The sequence below is a fragment of the Meleagris gallopavo genome, chromosome Z (genome assembly GCF_905368555.1).
Source record: "Meleagris gallopavo chromosome Z, MGAL_WU_HG_1.1, whole genome shotgun sequence".
Taxonomy (NCBI): domain Eukaryota; kingdom Metazoa; phylum Chordata; class Aves; order Galliformes; family Phasianidae; genus Meleagris; species Meleagris gallopavo.
In genome coordinates, this window is record NC_139435.1 from 19,355,736 (window position 1) to 19,379,908 (window position 24,173).

The 24,173-nt window shown below is 38.8% G+C and overlaps 1 protein-coding gene across 4 annotated transcripts in view; it reads left to right on the forward strand.

Moving 5' to 3' along the window:
• ZSWIM6 (zinc finger SWIM-type containing 6) overlaps positions 1-24,173 on the forward strand; it is a 113,855-nt gene that overhangs the window by 38,328 nt on the left and 51,354 nt on the right. For all 4 annotated transcript variants that reach the window (XM_085212581.1, XM_085212583.1, XM_085212585.1 and 1 more), the window contains exon 2: positions 21,644-22,000. In XM_085212581.1, coding sequence (XP_085068707.1) covers positions 21,644-22,000 — 357 coding nt within the window. The remainder of the gene's footprint in view (positions 1-21,643; positions 22,001-24,173) is intronic.

Consider the following 24,173-nt stretch of genomic DNA (forward strand, 5'->3'; position numbering starts at 1 on the left):
TCTAGTTTGAAAGCACACCAGCATCTTTCTTTTTAAAAACCCAATGTTTATCAATGTTTTTATTTGTGCTATGAGTAAACACTTGGTTTATTAAAACCAAGACTAGCAAGAAGAGCACCGCTGTGTTAAAAAAAAATTACAGGTCAGTGCAAAGCTTGCCTGGAACTTGTTGCTTTCAGTAAGGATTTAACTCTGGGTATTGGAGCTTGTCTATGTGGAGGGAAGGGAGAAAATTATTTGATACAGTCAAAAGTATTTCTTCAGCAATTAAACAATATTTTTGCTTGACATAGGTTCAACTACCTGCTTAATTTGTGAGGTTTAATTAAGATACAGGCATCTTGTGCTGCCATGGACACAAAATCAATGTCTAGTTTGCCTGAGGAAATGGCTATTTTTCCTTTTGGGATCTGGCTAGGTCTTTTTTTCTCTTTTCCTTTTTTTCTTTTTAAAGCATTAGTTATTCAGAGAGCAGAAGCAAATAGCCATTTTTAAAATTCATGTCCTCAAATGTTAATTTGATGCTTTGAGGCATAAATGACCTTTCTAACCAGCCCAAACTTGTCAAACAAAGGAACGATAGAAACAAGCTGCTTTGTTCTAATACAACAGGCTGCTTTTCAGGGAGAATTTCAAAACAATTCTGCCTCCCTCTTCTCAACAACGTTAAATTAAACTTTGGCCTGTGCTACTTTTGAATTTAGATGTGCATGCATTGTTGGAGAGACGGTGATGGAATCTAGACAACCTGTGCAAATTGAACCGTAGACTTCAGCTCCAGAAGCCCAGGGCAAGTGAATAATGCTTTCATCTACAGCTACTGCAGCTGGTATTTCTTAGCCCTAGAAAAGCAGTTAGGTGTGGATCAGGAGCAGAGAGAAGAACTAGAAGGGGATTTCTTGCTGTCAGAAAACTGAAGTGGATAGGGAAGAGAGAAACAAAACTGTCACTGCTTCTTGAAACATTTAAGTCTTCAGATTGGAGCGTATACAGCTCTAAAATATAAAACTAAGTATACATTTTTGTAGCTTGTACGAGTTTGAGGCTAGAACTGTGTAGGTATGTTGTACAAATGGGGAAAAACACTTTATGTATCAGCGCCAACTCTGACATCATAAGGTGTAGCAGGTAAAACATGCTTAAAAGGCCAGGATAAGGAGATACAAGACAATACAAAAAATGAGTATGTCTTTCTACAGGGTGTTTCGTTCATTCTTCTACCCTTTCCAAAAAAGATTGAATTACATTTGGTATCTGTATACCATTCTTTACTGCTAGCTATGCTTGACGAGTCTGAGATTAATCTCTTGAAAGAATGGCATGTTTCTGAAGGAGGCACTATAATAGTAAACTTCTTGTTTAGGAGATGAGTTAAGGAGTAGTAGCCTGGTATTACAGTTCCTGTATCTTGTATAATTTTTGTCTTATATTTTGTCTTGCTCAGTGCTTACATTCTCATCCAAAGAAGAGAGATTCAAATCCAAAATTTGTTCCAGCTTTTGTTAACTCTCAAATCTCCAGCAGTTGAGCTGCATTGTCAAATCTGAAAATCATGTTTCTACTGTTCATTAATATTTGGTCACTTGAATCTTTCACACTAGGGCTCATTTTATTTGGGTATGAAATATGTGTATGTTATCAAAGTTCTAATAAACACTAATGTGGCTTCTCCAGATATTTTGTTTTATGTAATCTTCTCAGTGCTGTTTAATATAAAATGGAAAGAAAAAATACTTACCTTGGCTTATATTTTTGGCCTGATAGCTCATCTATGTTCTAATGGTTATTTTTCTGGTACATCAGAATCCATTCATGAAGGTGTTAGACGTTTATAGAGTTGCGGGTTTCCATTTTTATTGCATGATTTTCTCACAATTATATGACTTTTTTTTTGATTGGTAATGAATCAAATGCTTGGGTTGTTTGTTTTTAAAGCCTATTTTGTTTTTATTACTCCTTTATTTGGCCAGAAGTCAAAATTCTTAGCGTTCTGTAGAAAGGGAACATGACTCAAATAGCCTGAAACCTTGTATAAAGCACTCAGATCAGTTCAGACAGGAATGTGGCCAAATGTTGTACCTGTGTCTGTTGTGGTGAACAAGTACATCCCACTTCTTACAGTAACTGAGGAGAAGCAAAAATAAAAGCTTGATTTTTGCTTCCAAAGTCATGGAATACTTTCTAAAAAGCAACATGTGAACAAACTGTAGTGGACACCATTCTGCTCTCTGGGACAAGAACAGAGAGGCCCTTCTTTTCAATGGTGGTGTCTGCAAAATTGGTCTGAAGAGCTCTTCTGGACTGTGCAGCACGTTGTCAGGCTGGAGCCTTCATGCATCTACAGGAATGAGCTGTGGCTGCTGTGAGGAATGCTTCTGTATACACCAAGCTTGTACAACATTTCTGCTAGAAAACCAGGGCCAACAGCACACGGATCAACATAGTCACAAAAGTATAAACAATGCTTGTTAATTATTCCATAACTTATTAAGTTTGCAGTTGATTTTGGTAGTCAATCCAAACTGCTGTCAGGCTGAATGTTTTTTCACACAAACTATGTGCTTTTGCTTTACATTGTTATGACCATTTCAAATCTAGCTGTGCATATTTTGGGCAGTTGTATTTTCCTGTGTTTGGGTATTTGTGTATTGAAGCGAGTAGGTACCAGGATGGAGCTTTAGACAAAGCTGTAAAGAGAGCAGAACTTTAAATAAATAAATAAAATAAAGTACTTTAATTACATGATCACTGACTTTTATCCAGTCAAGAATACTTTCTCTCTGAAGCTGCAGTGTTTTTTAAAGAACAGAATTCATCCGTGTGCTGTTTACCTGTAGGATATCCCCACAGAAATGCTCTGAAAATGCATCTTCACCTGTTTGGCCTTGAGTATGTTTTGTGCTGCCATGACAATCTGGTCACAAAAAGCCTTGGGCTTGTGGTTTCCAGGCCTGATTAATACAATGTGCTGTAATTAGGAATAGGAAAAAACCCCACAGGCTCTTTTCCAATTTAAATATTCCCATTGCTCCCAAGACTTCCCCAGCTTTCATTGTGCATTGTTTCAGATTACTCATAATTGAAATATTTATTTTGTTCAGTGTGGCCAGGACACTAGGAAGAGTTGCTAGAACATATCTGGGCTTTCAGCTGCTGAACAGCATGGAGTTGATGCCTCCCTGAGAGGGTCCTGTGATTTTGAGTGTACACCAAGAACGACCAGACGTAGCACATAACAGCATTTCAGCACTTGGCTTCTGCAGCACCTGTTCTCATCCACAGGGGAACTGAGATAACTCTCACTTAGCTTTCCATACATTTTTCAGTCACTCTTACTGCCTTCCTGAATTTAGTTGGTGAAGAGCATTAGTGTACTGAAAGAAAGAAATCAAAATACTAAGCTTCATGTATTTTGATACATGGGGACAGTAGTTTGACTTTACTGTTTTTCCTTTTTTTTTTTTTTTAAACTATGAATTATATCAACCAAATTGAGTTAGTGGGGTTTTTTTTATTTGTTTGCTTGTTTATTTTTTTACTACAGCTCTGTAGCAATATGTGCACAGGTACTGTTTTGGAAAACAAAGCCTAGCAGGCAGATGGCAGTAATATATAAAAATTTGAGTGAGATGGTTTGGAACCATCCAACTGGAATATGCTGTACTTTGCATAGGTACCTTCAATTTAGTACACAGTAGAAGACTTTAAATGTGTTATCATTGCAACGTCTTGAAAGAACTATTATGAAGACTATTATGTAGAATACAAATAATGCTTATTGAACTTCCAGTTGATTCTTTCTGATAGATGATCCCAGTGGCTGTTAGATTGTATTTACTTACTCATAAACAGATGTGCTCCTACTCTGAATCAGGATAACTATTCCAGATCTAGTTATTCATATTTTAAACAACTGCTGCATAGTAGTTCAAATATTTTCTGGTCTCATGTAGACTTGGTTTTTGCAGTATATCTTTTCCTCACCCTCACTCCATGTTCTTACTTTAAAGGTTAAAAATTGATGCATTTGGTTTGCTGTTATAGAATTGAAGAGCTGCTACCGATTAAAAAAGGAAAATAACTTCTCTTTTTTTTTCCTAAGGGTTTCACTGTCCAGCGTACTCTGCTGTTCTCTGTATGTTTTCAATCTGTTGAGTAACTGCATTTAAAATATTCAGCTCACTGTTTTTTCCTTGCTTTTGAAAGTAGACTTCGGAGAATATCGAAGCATTCTTGGTATCAATTTAGCAGCCATCAGTTTTTGGGAGATAATGAGTAAGATTCAACTGCTGGTGATGCACCTATGAGAAAACATGATCCTTGAGCTATTAAGCCTCAAAATAACCTTTTCGAAGACTTGAAGCACAATCAGTAAGTGGTGGCAGATTTCCTTTATTAAAAATGGGGCAGATCTTCTGCAAGGCTGCCTTGCCCCTGACCCAGCTTTTTGAGGTGGGAAAAGTTTTCACTGTGAAAGATAGAAGCAAACTGTTGAGCCCCATCCTGTCCAGACTGCCTGTTTCTCATGTACTGACCTTCCTTGAAGCAGGCATAATCCATGTGCTCTGCTGGTTGTTGTTCTAGTTGCAGTGGCTTTGGCTCTTCTCTCTTCGTTCCAAGCTCACCTTCTGCTGGTGTTAGACAACCTTCTCATCTGACCTTCCCACTTTACCCATTTGACCACAAAAGCTTTTATTTCAAACCTCTGCTTTTCAGACAGCTGCAAATATCTTGCAAATGGATTGCACGTGCATTGTTGATTGTGGTTGACAGTGTTATACTCACTTAGGCCACTCTGCAGTCATGCCTGTACTTCACTGCCTTTCCTTAATGCAGCAGTACACAATCCATAATGTTGAAAGTATCCAAATAATTTATCAGGACAGTATCTCTGATAAAGCAGATTTGATTTGCAGTTGCAATGGCGGGCACCTGCAAGGAGGAGAGTGCGCAGAAAACTGTTACATCTTTTATGCCCTATTACTCAACACTTATCTCCTTTCCTGGTTCCTCATTGGCTGAGTACTTCAGGTTCACAATCTTCCTCATGCTCAACTAAACATACAGATACTGGCTGAACATCAGTTTTTGCTAGCTAAACATATATTGCTAATTAGTTAACCTCACACTTGCTCATTCAACACTTGGCCATTGTTTCTGGACATGCTCGTCCTTGCATAGAGATAAGCTTGGAAGGAGGTTAGAGGGGAGTATCTTGATGCCTGCCTGTTGCAACCCAGCCTTCCCACAAAGCAAGGCAATCCAGCCTTGTGTAGAGACCCTGGCTTCTTTGATGTTTGTTAAGTCTATTTTTCTTTTGCTGAGGGTCTCTTATCCAAACAGAATAGCCCTACAGTATGCTTTCTAACCCATACTACTATACCTATGCTATTTGGAACATTTAAAAACTATTGCAGTTTGGCAAGCGAGAATTAATCACATAATTCAGCAACTCTATTTCTAAAGTATGTTAATAACATATATTTCTACTTTTTCACATCAGCTATTTCTAAGAACAAGTCACAAAATACAAATACATTGTGCTCTACTTCTTCAGATCAATTCCGCCTTTTTAATATCTAATGCAGAAACAACATTCCATTCCTACAATAATAAAGGGAGAGAGATGTTTCCTGCCCTCCACCAGTGTCAGTGACTTTTGTGGATTATGAGTGTAAATAATACTCCAGTGCTGCAAATGCTTGCAAACTGCCTCTGGTGTTTTGGAAACTTTTTCTCTGCCGTTTGAAGTGGTTGTGGAATGGGTCAGTGGCGTATAACTCCCCAAGTGCTGGAGTGAGTTACTTCCTTACAACAGAGCCTTTGGAGTCCCCAGGAAAACAAAGCAGAGCTGACTTCATTAGATGGTTGGAAGCAGAGACACTTGGTGAGATTATGGTGGTTTTCTCTCAATTTGTTATCCTTAAGTTACAGAAAGAGAGGTATTCTCATCTTTTAAGAAACAGATTTTATTACTGGAAAATTCTAGGCCAGAAGTTTTGAATTCAAATGAATTTTGTTTTCATTTTATTATTATTTCATTTTATTATTTCATGTTCAACAGGCAAGGAAAAAAAAGTTCAGCAGTTTCTTTCAGCCAATTTTACGTCTTATTTCACTATTAACTCTGAAAGAGTAACTAGAGGTAGTGTTTGTTTTGAGCTGGTTAGATCATAGAGCACCTTTAAAGTAATTACTCCACTTGCTAAATCAGCATTTCATTACAGCAGTAGAGCCTACCAGTGTTCTAAGAACTGCTTCGGCAGTAAAAATTTTCATATCAATTAATGTGATAAGCAGTAAGGTTGCAGGGACAGCTATCTTAATAACAAAATCCCTCAAACTCACCTGAGAAGTGAGTAATACTTGAGGCTACTTTAGAGTTCATTTTGTTTGGAAGGTAGACTGAAGAAAAAGTGTAAAGGCTGCTTCTCTTAATATCCTAAACAACTTTTTTTTTTGTTCAGTATTGTTCCAGAAATGAAAAATAATCCTCTTTGCTTTTCAAGAAGCCTTGGATTTTGCATTGCCTTCTCATGCAAAAAAGCTGACATCACCTTTAAAAACAGTATGTAAACTTGCAACATCTGTACTCTTACAAAGAAAATAGGCCTTTTTTTAAAATCCAGACCAGTATTCTCTGGCAGGAATGTTTTAAAAGTACATCAAATTTGCTAAACCAGAATATGATAGTTTCATTTTATACTTCATGAATTTTATGTAGATAAATAAAAATATATATTAACCTTTTTTTTTAGAAGAGTTTTCGTTCTGCTTCGTGATTTTGATATTTAGGTTGTTTCCCAGCATAGGGACTATCAAGCATATTTTTTTTTAATTATATTTTCTTTCTTCCTGCATCTGATGTGATTTGAGCAACAAGCGATTTTACTCTCCTTACATGCATCAGATGTGACCTTCCTCAAGGTTCGGTCATTCCTGCGTTTTGTCCATATGTGTCCTGATTGTCTGGGGAGGTATCGGTGTGTTGTTCGAATTGCTTACCGCTTTAAAAAGAGATGTGTGCCCAGAAAAGTGTGCACGCACAAAAAATACTTTTTGTTCTGCAGCAGTGTTTTGTCCTCAACAGATCCAAAATGGAAGATATTATCTGGTGATTTCCTGTTCTGACTGCATGCAAACTGTGCATATGCATGTGTGTGTCATGGGGATATTGGTTTCCTTCTGGCCCTCCCTGGTGCAGTCTTCTCAGCATCTGTGGTGCAGGCTGTGCTCAGGCATGCAGAGCAGGCAGACCCCTACTTTGTTCTGCTGATTGCTGCAGGCTGTTGGGTAGTGCTGTGGTGCTCTGCTTCGTAACTGTCTCAGGGCAGTGGCTTATTTCCACATTACAGCACTCTTTGGGTGCACTGGTGAGCAGGAAAGCTTAGTCTCCTGGAATCTTTCCTTCCTTAGGACAGAGGTTGTCTAATGTGTAAATGAAAATAGGGGGAGAAGAAAAAGGTGTAGTAGGAAAGCTTTGAATTTTGTCTCAAAACAGTAGTTGGACTATCGTGTGCTTGCAGTACGTAAGAGTGGACTGGTTTGAGGCTCTCTCTGTCTGACAGGGGGTGTCTCTTGCTACTTCCTCATGTTTAGATTTATTTGTAGCTTGGAACAAGGAGAATGTACCAGTTAGTTTTGTTAACAACCTCAGGCAGCCTTTGGGGGTGCTTTTATGTTTCATAGCTCCCAAATCTAGCATCAAAAAGATTTGAAAAATAACTCTAGATCAAATGTCTGCAAAATCCCAATTGTCTAGTTAAGATAAAGGTCGTTTTTGTTAAGTGGAGTGCCCTTTGCCTTGCCTTACATTCACCTTCCAACAAAATGCAGATCATCTCTTGCTCCAAAGCAAAGTACTGCTTCCCAAGGAACATCACCCTAGTAATGTAAAATACATTTTTACCAGACTCTTACTGGGCTGTTCTGGAAGTGATATAGTAAGGAAGTCAAAAGCTGAACTGCAAACCATACATGCTTGTGTTGCCTTCTAGCCTACGCAGTATACTACTTTTGTTACCTGGAATAATCATATTTATATTACTTTCGCTGAGGTGTAGAGAATGTTGACGCTCTGAAAAAGGCATTTGGAGTTGGATGATACTGAAGCCTTTCCTGAAAAACATGGAACATCTTGCACACAGTGATCCAATACCTGACTCCAAAAAAACTTGGTGGTTTTGTTGTTGTTGTTGTTGTTGTTTTGTTGTTGTTTTAAGTTTTAAGCTTTTCTGTTGAAATCATTTGCTACTGTGAACAAAATTACTAGTAATTATGTAATGGACCATTTCTACTTGGAGACTTATCTAGTAGGAAGAGTAAAATCTGGAAGATTGGGACTCTGATACAAATATTCATGTTTCCAATGGCAAGAATAACCTGGAGCGGGTTTCCCATCACTTTCTGAGATACGATTCCTTTTCCACTTTTCTTCATATCAAAAGAGTGTAAAAACTGTACACTAAGGAGCGAGACCCAGGAACTAAGCTGAATTATGTTAGTAGACCAGAAGCTTGTCACATCTGGTTACCTCACCTTGAGTCATAGGGTTTTTTGGCCTGGAACAATCTTAAGCTGCTCTCTTGGGAATCTCTTAAAGAACACCAGACAGAAAGCCTAATAAAAAGTACAGCATTTTTCAAAAGGACTAATGCTATTTAAAAGTACATAATGTCTTAACAAACATGCAATGAACAGCATATAATTCTTCACATTGTGCAGCAGCATTAAATATGCTTATTAGTAAGGTAGCAGATGCTGTGATTCTGAAATTGCCATATAAAGTAGCAGTCTTTCGCAGCAGGGTGCTGCTCTGTGTGAGACTCCTTCACATGTAATGAATAGGTAATTTCAACTCTATAGTCCATGAGAGACTGGAGGGTGTAGGGGAGGGGGGGCGTTCTAGTAACCCAAACCAGCAGGATGTGCTTGGATGTGCTTTTAATGGAGCAGCACTTCAGAGCTTCTTGGGGTAAATTCATAAAGAGGGATGTTTGTCTGTTACCTTGTATTCAAATAAGGAATTACTGCTGCAGAGGCCAGGCTGGAGATGAGAGGAGATGGTGGAAGGCTCCCTGCCTCTTCTGAAGTGATGGTTCTCGAGTCTGGTTATGTACTCTGTGCAACCAAAAGATGAAGTAAAATCAAGGAAATGCATCCACAAGAACTGGCACTGAAAAGATGAGTGGTGTTTTCTTCTTATCCCTCCCCTAGAGCATATTGACCTGACTGATCTATATCACTGTTCGGAAGATTCAGCTAACAGGTGAATTCTGTGTTCCTGTGACCTGTGGGCACTGTTGTCCTGCAGGAAGTGAGAAATGTGGGTTTATTGCTCAGTAAGTGGAGATCAACAGACATTGGATATTCATGGCTTATTATTGATATGTATATTCTGTGTTTTTAAACGTATTTTGAAAACGCTTGGTCTAATGGTTAAATATTTCTTTAGGCAAGTGACCCCATTTAATATTAAACCATCACTATTACTTGTTAGAAAAAAAAATAGGTCTATGGACTTGAACACCTAAGACTCCCTGAGAGAATAAAATAAGGGAGGCATTGTATGGACATCTGTCACATTTCTGATCCAGAGATTTGGGTGGTGGAGAGGAAAGGAGATTTTGAAGGAAATGGCCGATCGTGTTTGTATTTCCTGATATGTCTCACTCCTTATCAGAGGAGGAAGCCTCCTGCTTGAATAAGTAAACAGGAAAAAATGAGTTCAGTGAATAGTAATTTTCGCTGTGTAGTCTAATGTGCCTTAGTATAGGGAATGTTATATTTGAACTGTCTTTCAGTAGACAAAAGTAAGCTGTATCATGTATTAGTTATCATTTTGGAAGCCTGATGCTAACTAAACAGTGCTTTTCCTTCCGATTGGACTGATAAGGATCAGGGTGTATTGCTGGGAGAGGTGGAGTGTATTTAGGTTTTAAAAAGTAGGCAACTTTGTTATGGTATCTAGCTAGTTTCTCTCGCCAAGTGAGAAAGCAGGCAAGATTTCCAAAGGGACATGTTACTGTGGAGGACAAGAATGACGATATCCTCTCTATGATTTTTCAGTTTCTTCTGAACCACTTAAAGGGATGAAAATCAATAATCTTTTTATGTGAGGGAGCTGATTTGGAAGTATTTCAATTTATTCTGATAAGAGCTCGGATATTGACAGTGGTACACGTTAAAGGCCCAGTTTTCAGTTTATGAATTTTCTACAAGACCAGTGTGTAGTTTCAGATAGAAAAAACAACCCCGAGTCAAGTACTTGGTCTTGTAAGGTAGGTTTCGTGCTCACCATCAAGTCTAAGCTTTGACTGTTTCAGTAGATAAACCAAAGCTGACAGTGAAGCATTAACTGCTCTTCCACAAGTGCACCACCTAACGGCTTATCAGAAGTGCTAATAGTTGTAGTGTAGGTGAGTTATCAGAAGCTGAACTCTGAAAACAAATGGCAGGAGAACACAGAGATCTGGGAAGGAAATCTTACCGATATGAACAAGAGTTACTACTTTGTTGCTTATAATCAAGTTATTGGTTGGCTCCCTGGTAGCTAGAGAGACTTGCTAGCCTTGAGGTTTTGGTTTTCTGCCTCCTTGTTTTTGGATCTCCCAGCACTGCATTCTAAAAGGGGAATAAATGATGGTGGTTTTGTAATTTATGCTTATCAAAGGAAAAGGAACATTTTAAGGTCTTTCTTGGCTTCTCACTGTGATAACTATAAATATATATAACATATGTATATATATGACTACATAACTATAAATATAACTATAAATGAAAATGCTACCAGAAGCGTTTTTTTTTTGTTGGGGTTCTCAGTGTAATACCTTGTGTACTGTAAAACTCAGTCTGGAGGCCAAACCACAGCATGCTAAATTCCATTAACTTGCTTAATAAATCCAAGTGACAAATTAGAGTGTTTATTTGTGTATGTCCTTCCTTTCATTGTTTTATTCTTTACTTTATCCTGGAATTTTTGCTTCCTTGAATGTGCAGCTCTGTTTTTTCCTGCTTTCCCTTCCCTTTCCCAACTTTTCACTAGCTGCATGTGTTACGTTGGCTGGAAAGTTTTAGTTTTGTGTCTGTGAGGCACTAGTTTAAAAGAATAATCACACTTAATTTTATCATTCATGATAAATATGGTGTTAAAAGAGGCTTGGATAAAGCGGTATGTGCTAAAATACTATCTAGAACGTGATTAATAGAGTGTTAAATGCAGCTTGTTAAACCCATGGGTGCTACAGTGTAGATGTATCCTTGCATTTCACGGCTCTGGCAAGGAGGGATGATATACCTCATTCATTCAAGTAATATCAGTATGTGGCTTCAGAGGAAGAGGTGAACTCCTAATTTATGAATATTTAAGAAAATTGGACATTAATCTTACCTGCATTGTTTGAGGAGCAGCCATGTGCTCCGAATGAGCTGGTGTGACTCAATCATTTGGTTCACTCTGTTAAAAAGAACATTCACCAGGTTCCCTCACCATCACATACCTATTGCTTACATATTTCAAGAACTCCCAAAAATCAGAGATGCCAAGAAACTGCTGCCTGGGAACTTACGTAATTTTTGATTGAACTAACAGATACTTGTTTTTTATAAATATAATGGGCCAAGTAAGCAGTTTATCCTCAGCATTTTCTATGCCTTGAGAAATCTGAAGCCTATTCTTTTGTCATCCCCTGTATGGAAAAAAATTGCGCATGTCTTCATGGAGGAGCTGTATGTCAAGTCATGACAGCCTGGTTATGTTGGTGGGGTGTGTAAACCATTTTTGTATTTTGATTTTTTTTCTGTATCTTCATTTATTTGCACAGAGTAATCATTTGAACAGTGTGAAGTGAATTAAGGGTTAGCCTAGCAACAGTGCGGAAAAACTGTGAACTACAAGAACCTATCTGCACATAATACATCCACTTTTGTGAGTTTAGGCTTATGTTGTCAAGAGTATTCTGATGTATCGTATAGGTGACCTTTGCATGTTGCTTTATTTTTGTATGTTTTACTTTATTAAAATTGTTCCCCAGGATTTTATCTGGATTTGGGGCTCCACTGCAGTTGGTCTGGGCAGCTAGAAAAAGAGTCGTGCTTTTCCCTCATATTGGCTTCAGCTGTACAAAGACAGCTCATCTGTGATGTTAGTGTTGTTTTTAGACTTTCATCCTGGAGATCTTTCAACATTTCAACAGGTTTTAGTGTCCTTTTATCTGCTGCTTTGCCAGGAAATATCGTGCTGTCCCTCACAATGCGCCATGACCAAGAGAAGTTGCTAAAATCATTAATCTTGTAAAATTTACAGTCTGAGGTCAGCTGAGCCCCTACTGAGGTCCCTGTGTAAGGCCTGCTGTTTCTATGCTTAAAAACTTCTTTTTCTCCTTTTGTTTGTATTCTGGTTATGAATAAACAGGATTTCAATGAATATCCTGCATCTTGATGTAACACAGACATTTGCTGTAAATAAAATTAAAACAATAAAATAATTTTGTAAATGCTGAAAATTAAGTTTTTCTGAATACTTACTCCACAAATGAAAGAAAAAAAATTTGGCCATTAAGAAAAGCCTTTGGGTCTCCCATGCTGGAAATTTGAATGCTATTTTTAATTTGGTGCAAGTATATGGTTGATCTTTGCTCTTTTTCTTTTAAACAATAGAATTTATTCCACCACAAGTTATGGAAATGGGAGTGGTAATTTCCTCTCTTAGGCCAAGTATACTATTTCCTGGAGGAAGCAGTTTTGGAAATATATAGGCTAGTACTTTCACATAGCTTAAACTTGTGCTGTTTGAGTGCAGTCTTAAGTAGATCTGTCAGTGACATGTTTTATGTTCTTGGAATGACTTAAATACCTTTTACTGCGTATTGCTTATGTTTCAGACATCCTGTGCTCGTTTTTCCCAAACTTTAAGCATCATTATGGAAATCCAGACACACTCATTGCAGGAAGTAGCTATTTCTAATCTTTTTAAAATATCTTCCCAGGTTTATATCTGTGATTACTGTTGTCTTCCTTTCTAGGGTTTTATCCACTTCCCATTAAATACAGTGGCAGTTTGATCAAGCCTTTATCATCCTTTATCAAGAGGATGAAAAAGCAGTTATGAGTCAAGCAGGATGTATTTCTTAAAGAGCCTCCCTTCTTGTGTTTGGCCATTTTTTCTGATTTAAGCTCTGTGCTTTTCTGTGGCTTCAACTACGTTTCTTCAAAAAGCCACCTTGACAATTCCTCTACAGGTAAGATTTGGAGCTTTTTAGCAGTAGCTAGACTCAAGCACTCAATGATTGCATCTGTTGTAAGACTTAGTGCTGCTATCACACTTATTTTTAAGAGCCAAGCCATATCGTGGCCATGCAGAGGCAGTGTAAGAATGAACTGATAAAGTGAAATTGAAACTGCAGTTTATGCAACCCAAACAAAGGAAAGGTAGAATTGTTAGTAAGTAGTGAATATGTTAGTAAAATGGTGGTATGGACAATGAAGAAGGTTTCTGTCCAGAGTCCATTCGGGTTAAAGAGAGAGTAGAATTGAGGCCAGTCTGACAGAGGGAATTCTCGAAACAAAAAATCAGTTTGAGCTGAGTGCTTCCCCTCTTCCCTTTCCTTCAACACAAAGAGATCTTCCTAGAAATTTTCTTCAGTCTAAGATTTAATTTCTGGTATTTCCTTTTCATGGAGACAAATAATTCTTAGCTGAGGGTAAGCCTTGGGTAGTAGCCATTTAATATGAAAAAATATATATCCTTTTAGCAATAAGAATGTAAAATTCAATTTAAAGAAAAAAGGACCATATTGTGTCTATTTGACAGGCAAAACAGCTTCTAAGTTGCCTAATACAGCGGACAGACTCAAGTATTTACTTCTGTGAACATAAGAGCAGCCTATTCCTTGCTTGTTGCTCTGAGGGTATGTTAATGAAAGCAAGAGTTTTGATCTTGAGTTTGTTTCTTTCGCTTTTCTTCATTTGCATTCACTTTCCCGTTCGCCATATTTAATCTTGCACCATAATGAATTAGTGTAATTTCTTCCTGTGAATACCACAGCATGATAACACAGTGGCAGTAAAAGCTGATGCAGCACCTCTGTGGGAGATGGATCTCAACTACTGCTTCATGCAGGAGGGGAAGCCAGCTACTGCCAGCTTCTGCCAGTGCTGTGGAGCAAATTCTTCCCCAAAAGCTAGCAGTGAACGCCTTCCCAGCAGTTCTCTGAAGACTGGTAGTGATTAGCCATTGTTCCTGGTCTTCGAAGCCTATTTCCAGGGTGCAGATCCTTTCAGACTGTTTGCACATCCGGCTGTCTCAATCTGTTCCCTTTGCGAAAATAGCAAAAATACAGCCTGAGACACACCAGCATTATCCTGGTTTCCTTCGCTTCCACCAATAAGAAGGGTTTTGTTGTGAAACAGAGTAAAGATTTCCCAATCATGAGGTATCTGTAGGTAATTATTAGGATGTCTTATGTTTCCAGCCTTTCTTGTGGCTGGATGTAAGCCTAAGCCTACTGGAAGATTACTTTATTTTGTTATAACCTTATAGACAGCTTTGTGCATTGTAACTATCCGGACTATCTGAACAGAGTGATGAGTTAAAAGCACAATTATTTTAGAGTAGCTCCATCTCTAGCAACGTTCCTGAATATTAAATGCCCTCTTTCTTATCCTTCATTTTAAATTTGCTTCAGGTTTCTTGTCAGTGACTGTAGTTTTTATGACTCCCACTTCACACTATTGCTGCAGTGAACTAACTGCAGCACTAACTAACTATTATAGTTCCAGCCTGCTTCCCATGGCTCAGATAGCCTCTTACTTCTCCCACAGAATGCGAGGCTCACCATATTCCATGTGTCATAAATCATAAAACGTTAATTGGCACACATTCTACCAATCTGTTGGTTTCTTTGTCATTCTTATTTTTTTAGTAGCCATCACATAATCTCTGTGGGATAGGCAAGGGCTACTCCAAAAGTAATGCTTCCTATTTTATTATGCTGGTCCATGATGTCAGAGGTGCTTTGGCAGGGGGGTTGGTCTCGATGATCTCTAGAGGTCCCTTCCAACCCCTACACTTCTGTGATTCTGTGATTCTGTGGATGCTGGTGGAATGGCAGTGGAAATTGAACCTTCCCACCAATATCCCATTCCATGTCGTTGCTGTGTGACAAATGGCAGCAGAGGGGCACTGACAGAATGGTGTCTGACATGGAAGTGTGTTTGGAGCAAACGTGTGTCACTGAATTCTTCCATGCAGAAAAAAAGGCACCAGTTGACATTCATCGACAGTTGCTGAACGTTTGTGGAGCCTAAGCAGTGGACGTGAGCACAGTAAGGCAGCAGGTGGTGCGTTTCAGCAGTGGTGACAGTGACAGTGGGTCACCTCCTCTGGTGCAGATTCTTAAAAGTCTTCTCTACTGACAGGCATCTGTCAGCACCTATACTTCCAGAGCATGCCTTGCACTTTATTCAGCCTGTAATCGAAGACTGCTGCTGCTTTGAGGACTGTAGGTAGCATTGTAGGTGGCAGTCAGCATTAGTGTGCTACAGGTGGACTTCTGTGTTACTACTGTCCAGTTCTTTTTGAGTACGTTTAACAATATTTCATATTTACAACAATACTTTGCTGGGTTTTTTTGTTTGGTTTTTGACTGCAGAGGTAATGTTGCAAATAGCTAAACCAGGGATGATTATATCCACGAGGTGGTTGGGATGCAGGTGATTTCCAGCATGTGTAGAGATGTGATCTGAACATTGTCATGCCCTTTGTGTAGGGAGGGAGAAAGACTTGTAACCGCAAGGACAATGGTGGCACCCTGAACAGGTGACCCTTTGGGCCATGCTCCTGGGGAGAATGCTGTGTTCTTTGCCTCTACTTCTAGACAGGAGCTGCAGTAGGTGTTCGTCTTAGAATAGGAAGAGGCTTACGGGTCTGGGGAAGGTGTTTTGTTGTAGTATTTGCTGTGTGAACAACCTCTTCTAATTGGAGAAGAATGGTCTGGGTGGTTGCATCCCATCCACAGTCATCAATGGACCTACTTGGACTGTAGCATTAAGTGTTGGCTTTTGACCAGCAGAGATGTGACATGGACCTGTCACATACCTCAGCTTCAGAGATCAGCAGAGTCCTTTGTCAAATGAATACGCTGAGTTGAATGGCTCTGAGACATGAAGGTTTGGGCTGTGAGAGGAAGTCCTGGAGGAATTTTGTCTTTAAATAAACTGTTGCATTCTCAGCATCAGGAGAAATAACTCTGGCCGCTCGGGTCACTGGTGCTGGCATGGTTACAGCACACGCAGTCCTGGACACAGGCCAGATGTCACGGACTTGCAAGTTGTCAGCATGGTGTGTGTGTGTGGAGTTATTTATTGCTGCTTCCATGCTGCCCTTGTATGCAGAGGTCCCTGAATATCCGATCCTGAAAGTTGTCTTTATGAATGTGAGTCATAGTATGCAGGCAGTTGTTTGTGGCTGGTCCTCTGTTAATGTGAGAGTGCATTGGTAAAGCCAAATTCATTCTAGTTGGCAATCCTCCCAAAATATAAGCTATTCTATCCCATGTGCATACATTACGTATAGTAAACATCTTAAGTATATTGCACATCTGAATTAATCCTCTTTTGTGCTTCTCAGTACCGTTCCGCCAGCACGTTTGAGGTACTATGGGTAGGTATTTTCCATTTTAAATCAGTGTTTCTCCGGTTTATAAATAGGTTGCTAACATTAGCTTCAGGCTGAATGGTGGCATGCAAAGTTTTGACTTCAGAATGATTTCAGAGCGTTGCTGATCTGTGTTTAGAGCGCTCTGAAGTTTTAACAACTGAATGTAGCATACTACTTTGCTGTCTTAAAGGAAAACCACTTCTTAAAAAGACAAAATTTGAATGAGATGATCATGTTTTATATTTCTGCTCGTCTTGGGGAAAAGAAAAAGCAACCACTGATCTCAGTTGTGAAAGAATAGCTAATGGACAAGTTGGGAACTACTTTCCATGAGCATTTCTTGTTGTTTGATAGGCAAGATGAAGCAGAGCTGTTTTTCACTCTACGCTGTGATTACTTGTGCCAAGTAATGTAGCAGTATAAATAAACCCTAGCTGGCAGTCCTGCAAGTTGATGTAAGTGAATGTTAAGAGGATATGATTCTGGCAGACAAAGTTATGAGAGGGGAGGTTTCTCATCTGTGTCAGCCTTGCTCATCCAGGACCCTCAGTTCTCAGAAGCAGCTCTTCTGTCACTCTGTGCAGAGCCTCTTTTCTCACTCCACTTTTCTGGAGCATGGAACAGCTCATTGGTTTTGCGAAGAGGAAGTATATAGATGGCTCTTAAAAGCTACTTGAAAACAGGGTTAATGGATCAATATTAAGGAGCATTTCCATTTTCCAAATCAAGTCAGTAGCACATTTCCTAATTTTAACGCAGTGTATACATAGTGGTTGACGTATGCAAGCTCAGAGAATGTGACAGCAAGCTATTCTGTCACTCTGAAGTTTTAGGATGTTTCTGTAGTTGAAATTAGACTTTTTTCTGTTTTCTGTCATGAATAAACAATTCTCAGTAGTGATGCATGGTTGCATTTAAATCAAAGCTTTCTGTTGTGAGTGTGAACTTAATATTTGTCGTCGTTTCTTTTAATCAGTGGAATTCTTGGCAGTGGTGCTGTATTTCTTATATATGCAAAACAGCTTTGGAGTTTTTTTATCACAAATTTTATTAAAGTATTATTGTATGTTTATTAGAACAGCCTGCTATTTTTTAAACCAGTTGTGTTTATTTTGATGTCGTGTTATGAGTAGGCAACTAAAACCTTGATAAATAATTATTCAGAAGTCTTTTTTAGGGAAAGCTTACGTTTTTTTTTCTTTTTTTTTTTTTTCTGTTATTGACTGACTCACAGCTCCTATGGTGTTAGAGGGTTTTTTGTTTACTTTTTTTTCTGTATCTAGAGCACCATTTTAGAGTTTTGAACTCTAAATGATTTAGAAGAATCCAACACCTCTTAAGATTTTAGATGGAGTTATTTAAAGCTACTTAAATACATTTGCTATACTGTTGTTTTATTTTCCTAACCACAACATCCTGGAAGTCCCTGTTTTTTTTCACAATTTTACTTAGCTTGTTCTGATAGTTCTTGCTTGTCTTGGTATCTTTTAAAATACATCTGTGAACTTGGGGTGATCTGTGAATGATACTTTGCAACTCAGGGTAACAGTAGACAAGAAATTTGAGATTGCCTTGATGTTGTTTGTTTAGTGCAATAAATTTGCTGCTTGCCCTGTAGAAATTCTTTCAAAATTTGTTTTTGACTTGAGTAACCAACAGCCAGCCTACTGCTGTGTTACACATATTGCTTCTCCTCTGTTGTTTCGAAGCTTCCTTTGTTTTATTTGAGCGTTTATTTTCTGTGGCAGAACTCAGAAGGACATCTGAAGATGCTTAGTCTTACTGGCAAATACTGCTTGTAGTAACATGAATTTTCATTTATTAGAGTTTTGCAGTCCAAGACAGTTCTTAATTAGCGGATAGGATACTGTCAAACAGATTTTGGCAAAAATTGCTTTGTAAAAATCAGTAACTTCTTAATGTTTTCCTCCCGATGGTGCTTTGGCACAGTCCCCTTCCAAAAGTACCGCAGCTGTTTTTTGGCTGTTAAATCATCATTGTGGTGAATGTTCAACAGAAGGAAAATTCATTTGTGAAAAAGCTTCATTTCATATGTTGTCTTAATGCTATCGTTGGTTTTGTAAACGCATTTTTTTTTTTCAGAATGCAAATGTTCTGCATATTGAACCTATCAGTAAAGCTTGAATTACTGGTGATGTGCTGTTGTGAAAAAAATAAAACTCAAATCTCAAACTGCTGCTGCTGAAGGGAAGAGGTGAAACGTGCTCTATAAATAGCTTCTGTAGTGAACTCGCTCTTCTGCCTGCAACTCTTCTGTTGTCTTTAATAACAGTGAATGAACAATTTATTTTCAAGGTGAAGCACTAGAGTTCTTGGTGGTTTTTTTTCTTTCTGTTGTTTTTGTATGCATTTCGGAATGGGGAGCAGCCTTCCTTGTCCAATTACAACAGCCCTACCAGGTCTTCTGAATAAAAATTTCCTGATCTGTCTTCTCTAGCATGTTGAAATGTTTTCAAAGATTGTATTTACTAGTGACAACTACTTCTTTTTATGTTTGACTATTTAAAAAAAAGGAAAACTGCTTTGTAGTTGCCCAGCATAGTATATCAGTTCAATGCAGTTAATGCAGATCTGCTGTGCTTTGGAGTGCCAGGGCAGCTGATATTTCTGTTTAAATTCTAGGTAAGGTGAGAAGGGTAGGTCTGGTGACTTGGCTGTTTTAGTGCTGTCACTGTTCAGATCAGGATCTGTGTTTATAAATGTTGCTGCTTGTAATGTGAATTCTCAGAAAATTGCCATGGAGGGGGAGGAGAGTAGGGAACAGAGCTTGCCTGAACAAGAGTAGGGACTTAAAGGCAGTTCTGTTGTTAACACTGTCTGGAGATGTTCCAGGAGGGCTTTAACCTTCTCAATACTTTACCACTTCTAAGTTTTCAACATTTAATTAGTAGCTGGTTGTGCATGTTTTTTGTTTCGTTTCACAGGAAAAGAGACAATAAAAGATTTTCTACAGAAATTAATAGTTCATCTACGTGTTGAGAGCTGGAAGAAGTGGGATCAAGCCCTTCCAGTGTTCTAGTGTTAGGCTTTTTCTTAACTCAGCAACAGTTGATAAGTGCTTTGTAGGAGTTACAGAATCACAGAATTGTAGAATTGCGCAGGATGGAAAAGACCTCAAAGGTCATCAAGTCCAACTGCAATCTAACCATACTATGCTAACCCTAATCTGTCAGGAAGCTGATATTAAAACAAAATTCTCCTATACAGCTTTTTTTTAGATCACTGATCCAACTTTCTCATATCAGGAATTAACCTGGAATAAACAGCTGGCTAACAACGTCTCTAATTTTCTGAGGGGGCAGTTATGGAAGTCCTTAATACTTAGAAACAAAAGGGAAAGGCAGAGGACATCACATTTTAAGGAACAATTCTGCTCCCCTTTTCTGTGCAAATACTGAGTGGAGCTGAGAGCAACACGGGAATGCTGTGGCTTGTTCAGCCTCCTCTCCCTTCCTCTCAGTGCACTTTACAGCACACTTAACCTCTTCAGTTTCAACCCCAGCCATTCTAACTGGTAAATAGCCTTGTGCAAAGTCTGGGTTTGTGTGTGCATATTACCTTCTTCAAGGCAGAATATCAGAGTCCTGCAGCCCAATATAGTCTAAACAGTAATGCTGACTGCACAACCTGGTCTGAAACACGCAAAATAAACAAATGGGAAAAATGAGAAGTTTTCCTGTTTCCTGTAGCTTGAAGAGTTGTTTGTTGGTTTGTTTTTTTTTTTCTTTCCTAAAATTGTTGGAGATGTGGACTGTAAACCAAACTGTATTTTTTCCACTTAATTTTCGTTTGATACTAGTTTCTGCAAAGCATATCCTTCTGTTTCACAAAACTAAATCACTTGGACTTTTGAGGTGTGGTTTTATATTATTTCCATTATTAATAGTTAATGTATAACACTTCTAGTGATTGTTTTAGATTCTATATATACTGTTTCAGGTTTAATACTGATCCAGTATATGAAATTTAGTTGCATTTCTCTGTATCCATACCTCTGACTTAATGCTTGAGCCAGGACAAATGTCATGGAAAATCCATGAAAAACAACCAAATTCTGCTACTTAATGAGAAATTTAGAGCAAGACTTAGTTTGTTAACACAGGGGTGAGTTTGGATCTGATCTTCAGAGGACAGTGTCTGAGACCTTGGTTCAGTAGGGTTCTTTGTTGGGCAGTGGTATCTTTGCTGAAGTGAACATCTTTCTTGTTAGGTACCCTAACCTTCTTAATATACAAAAACCCTGCTCTTTTGCCTTGCACTTCATCATGCTGTATGGAAAACAGAGTCATAAAGCAAACTTCTGAAGTGTTGTTTGCTCATCTTGTTCAGTACTATAATTCTTATGTCCCGTGCATGGAAAACTGGTGCAGTTTCCATCTACAAAGAGCTATGCAACCATATCTGCTTTACTAGATCACTTGTTTGAAAGTGAACTATAGCACAGCTCTAGTGGTGGAAGCTGTGAAAGCAGCATAAATGACTTGTGTCGATAAAACTATGGCAGTGGAGAATAGAACCATGGTTCATGCCACTAGAGTGCACTACTCCCTTCTTGCTTATTGAGAGAATGGTTAAATCTGCTGATAGGTGTGATCTCCCTGGGATAACGTTTGGAAAATCACTCCGAACTTGCTGAGCTGTGGGAATTTTACACTGATTTTAACTGGATGCAGCTCTGCTTGTGCAGCTGTCTGTTAATGAATAAATGCTTGACTCTTGAGCTTTTATGAACGTTGTGATGGAATGGCAAAGGGGACTTATAAACTCACTTCCTTCAGTTTTGTTCTAGATGGAAAGGCTGTGTATGTATGAAAGGGTTCATCGTATTTGTAATAAAATTCAAGTTATTTAAGATGAATCATTTATAAGAAGTATGTATTTTTTAACTTCTTTAACAAATTTAATTGATAATGATATTGTAGTATTTTTCTTATTAACATAAGCTCTCTTTCTTTTCCTGCACAGGTTTCCACTTGAGTGGCACAGTGACAGAGCCTGCAATGCAATCGGAGCCAGAAACTGTTTGCAATGTAGCTATCAGCTTTGATCGTTGCAAGATTACCTCAGTGACCTGTAGCTGTGGAAACAAGGACATATTTTATTGTGCCCATGTTGTGGCACTTTCTTTATACCGGATCCGCAAGCCAGATCAGGTCAAACTGCATCTTCCCATTTCAGAGACACTCTTTCAAATGAACAGAGACCAACTACAAAAATTTGTACAGTATTTGATCACAGTGCACCATACAGAAGTTTTGCCAACTGCTCAAAAGTTAGCTGATGAAATTCTTTCTCAGAATTCAGAAATCAATCAAGTCCATGGTAAGTTCGATGCTTGTTCTTCCTTTTGCCTCATTCCCTCATTGATTTTAAGCTTAATGGCATTTAGAAGTATGACCTCCTGAGGTTCCTAACATCTTGAGTTCTTCTGTGATTCTGTGATCTATGCAAAAGCTAATTCTTCACCTTTAATATGCTTGGAAAATAAAACTTTTGGGGAGAGAGAAGAATTTGTGAGTGATGAGGTTGATCTCTTCAGTGCTGTTTATACATGACCTGATCTACTTAACAATTACATTTTCCTTCTATGAAGAAAGTGACTGCTCTTCTTTGTGAACTCAAGTTGCTCAAAGAACCAAATTACCAACAATGCCTTTTGTTTCTCCGTTCTGTTTAAACTCATCTTTCGATGTTTTGATTGTGTAATTTTATTTTCATGGCAAAGCATAAAAGCAGGTAGGTTGTACTGATCTTTTTTTCATACATTAAATGCTTTTATTATCCTTTTAGATATTGTTTCTATATGGTCAGGAAAAATGTATTTCCATGCCCTTTTTTTTTTTGTTAATGTTGCAGCAGCCTACAGCATCAACAAAGGTCTCTTTTCTGTTCTTCCTGCTGCACCTTGCTTTATGGCTTCTGGTTTCTTGTAGTGATCCATTTTAGGTTTTTTAAAGGGTGCTGGGTGTGAGGTTGCTCTTTTGTGGGCTCTCCTGAACTGTTGTGGGCTTGAATTGACCCAACTAGTTTATTACAGTCTTGTGTTCCTATAAGGACAGGAACACTGAAATGTCATATATTGTGACAATTTCTGTAAGCTTGAGTGCAATTCTGAGGGAAGAATAGGTTCATAGTTCATCATTTTTGTTTGTTTGTTCATTGACAGGCACAGTTCTTGTGTGCTAGGTAGTTAAGAGAGAGGACTGCTGTCGCAAAGAATTTGCAATAGGAGTGCAACAAAGTTATCTTAACATTAGAGAAAGAAAAACACACATTTGCTATATGCAGTGTAGGAGGAGCAAAACAAGTAAGTCTCTGATTACGTGTCTCATCTGCAGTCTAGACTCTTTCCTTTGGCTCCAGTGACCCTGGCAGGCCCAAGTAGGTGGTGCTTCAGTGTGAATTTCTGGAGTGTTCTTTTTTTCGATTTGGGGGCTCTAGATGTGACCAGAGGGAAGGCTATTATTTTGGTTGTTGTGGAAGAGAATCGGAAGGTGTTCAGCAGAGCTGCCTGGTGACAGTGAAAAGAAAGGTAAACTAAAGCAGATGCAGGACATTAAGGAATAGAGAAAGACACTCTGATGTTATAAACTGAAGGCATGCATAGCATGAGAGCTGATAATAGCCTGAACTGAACATAAGGAATTAAAGGAAAAGAAGGAAGAATTGTGATGTATATGTGCATGGTGCAGAGAAGATTTATAATGGGCTATTAGAAAAGGTGAAAGCAGGCTTTGGAAAGCAAAGACAGATGATGGCTCTATTAGCTGTGCTGTGGTTATAGTAAGATGAGGAACAACCGAAAGGATGTTACATGGCGCTTAAGCTTAATCTGCTTCAAGTCTGTAATTATATAGGGGTAAGAAGGCCCTACAGAAGGATCTGTGCAGGCTGGATAGCTGGGCTGAGGCCAGTGGGATAAAGTTCAACAAGAGCTGGGTCCTGCACGTAGGCTGCAACACCACAGGCTTGGGATAGAGAGGCTGGAAGACTGAGTGGAAGAAATGGAGCTGGGGGTGTATGCTGATGCTCAGATGAACATGAGCCAGCAGTGTGCCAGAGGTGGCCAAGAGAGCCAAAGGCATCCTGACTTGTTTCAGAAGTAATGCTGCCAGCAGGAGCAGGGAAGTGACCATCTGTCTGTACTCAGCCTGGTGAGGCTGCACTTTGAGTACTGTGTTCAGTTTTGGGCCCCTCTCTACAAGAAAGCCATTGAAGCCCTCAAGCATGCCCAGAGAAGGGCAACGAAGCTGTGAGGAGTCTGGAGCACAGGCCTTACAAATAGTGGCTGAGGGAACTTGTATTATTTAGTCTGGAGAAAAGGAGGCTCGGGGTGACTTTACCGCTGTGCAACTACCTGAAGGGATGTTGCGGTAAGGTGGAAGTTGGTGTCTTCTCCCATGAAACTAGAGATAGAGGGAATGGACTCAAGTGATGATAACTTCTATACTGCAGATGTTCAATTTGTGATACAAATTTTCTTGTAGACCTCTCT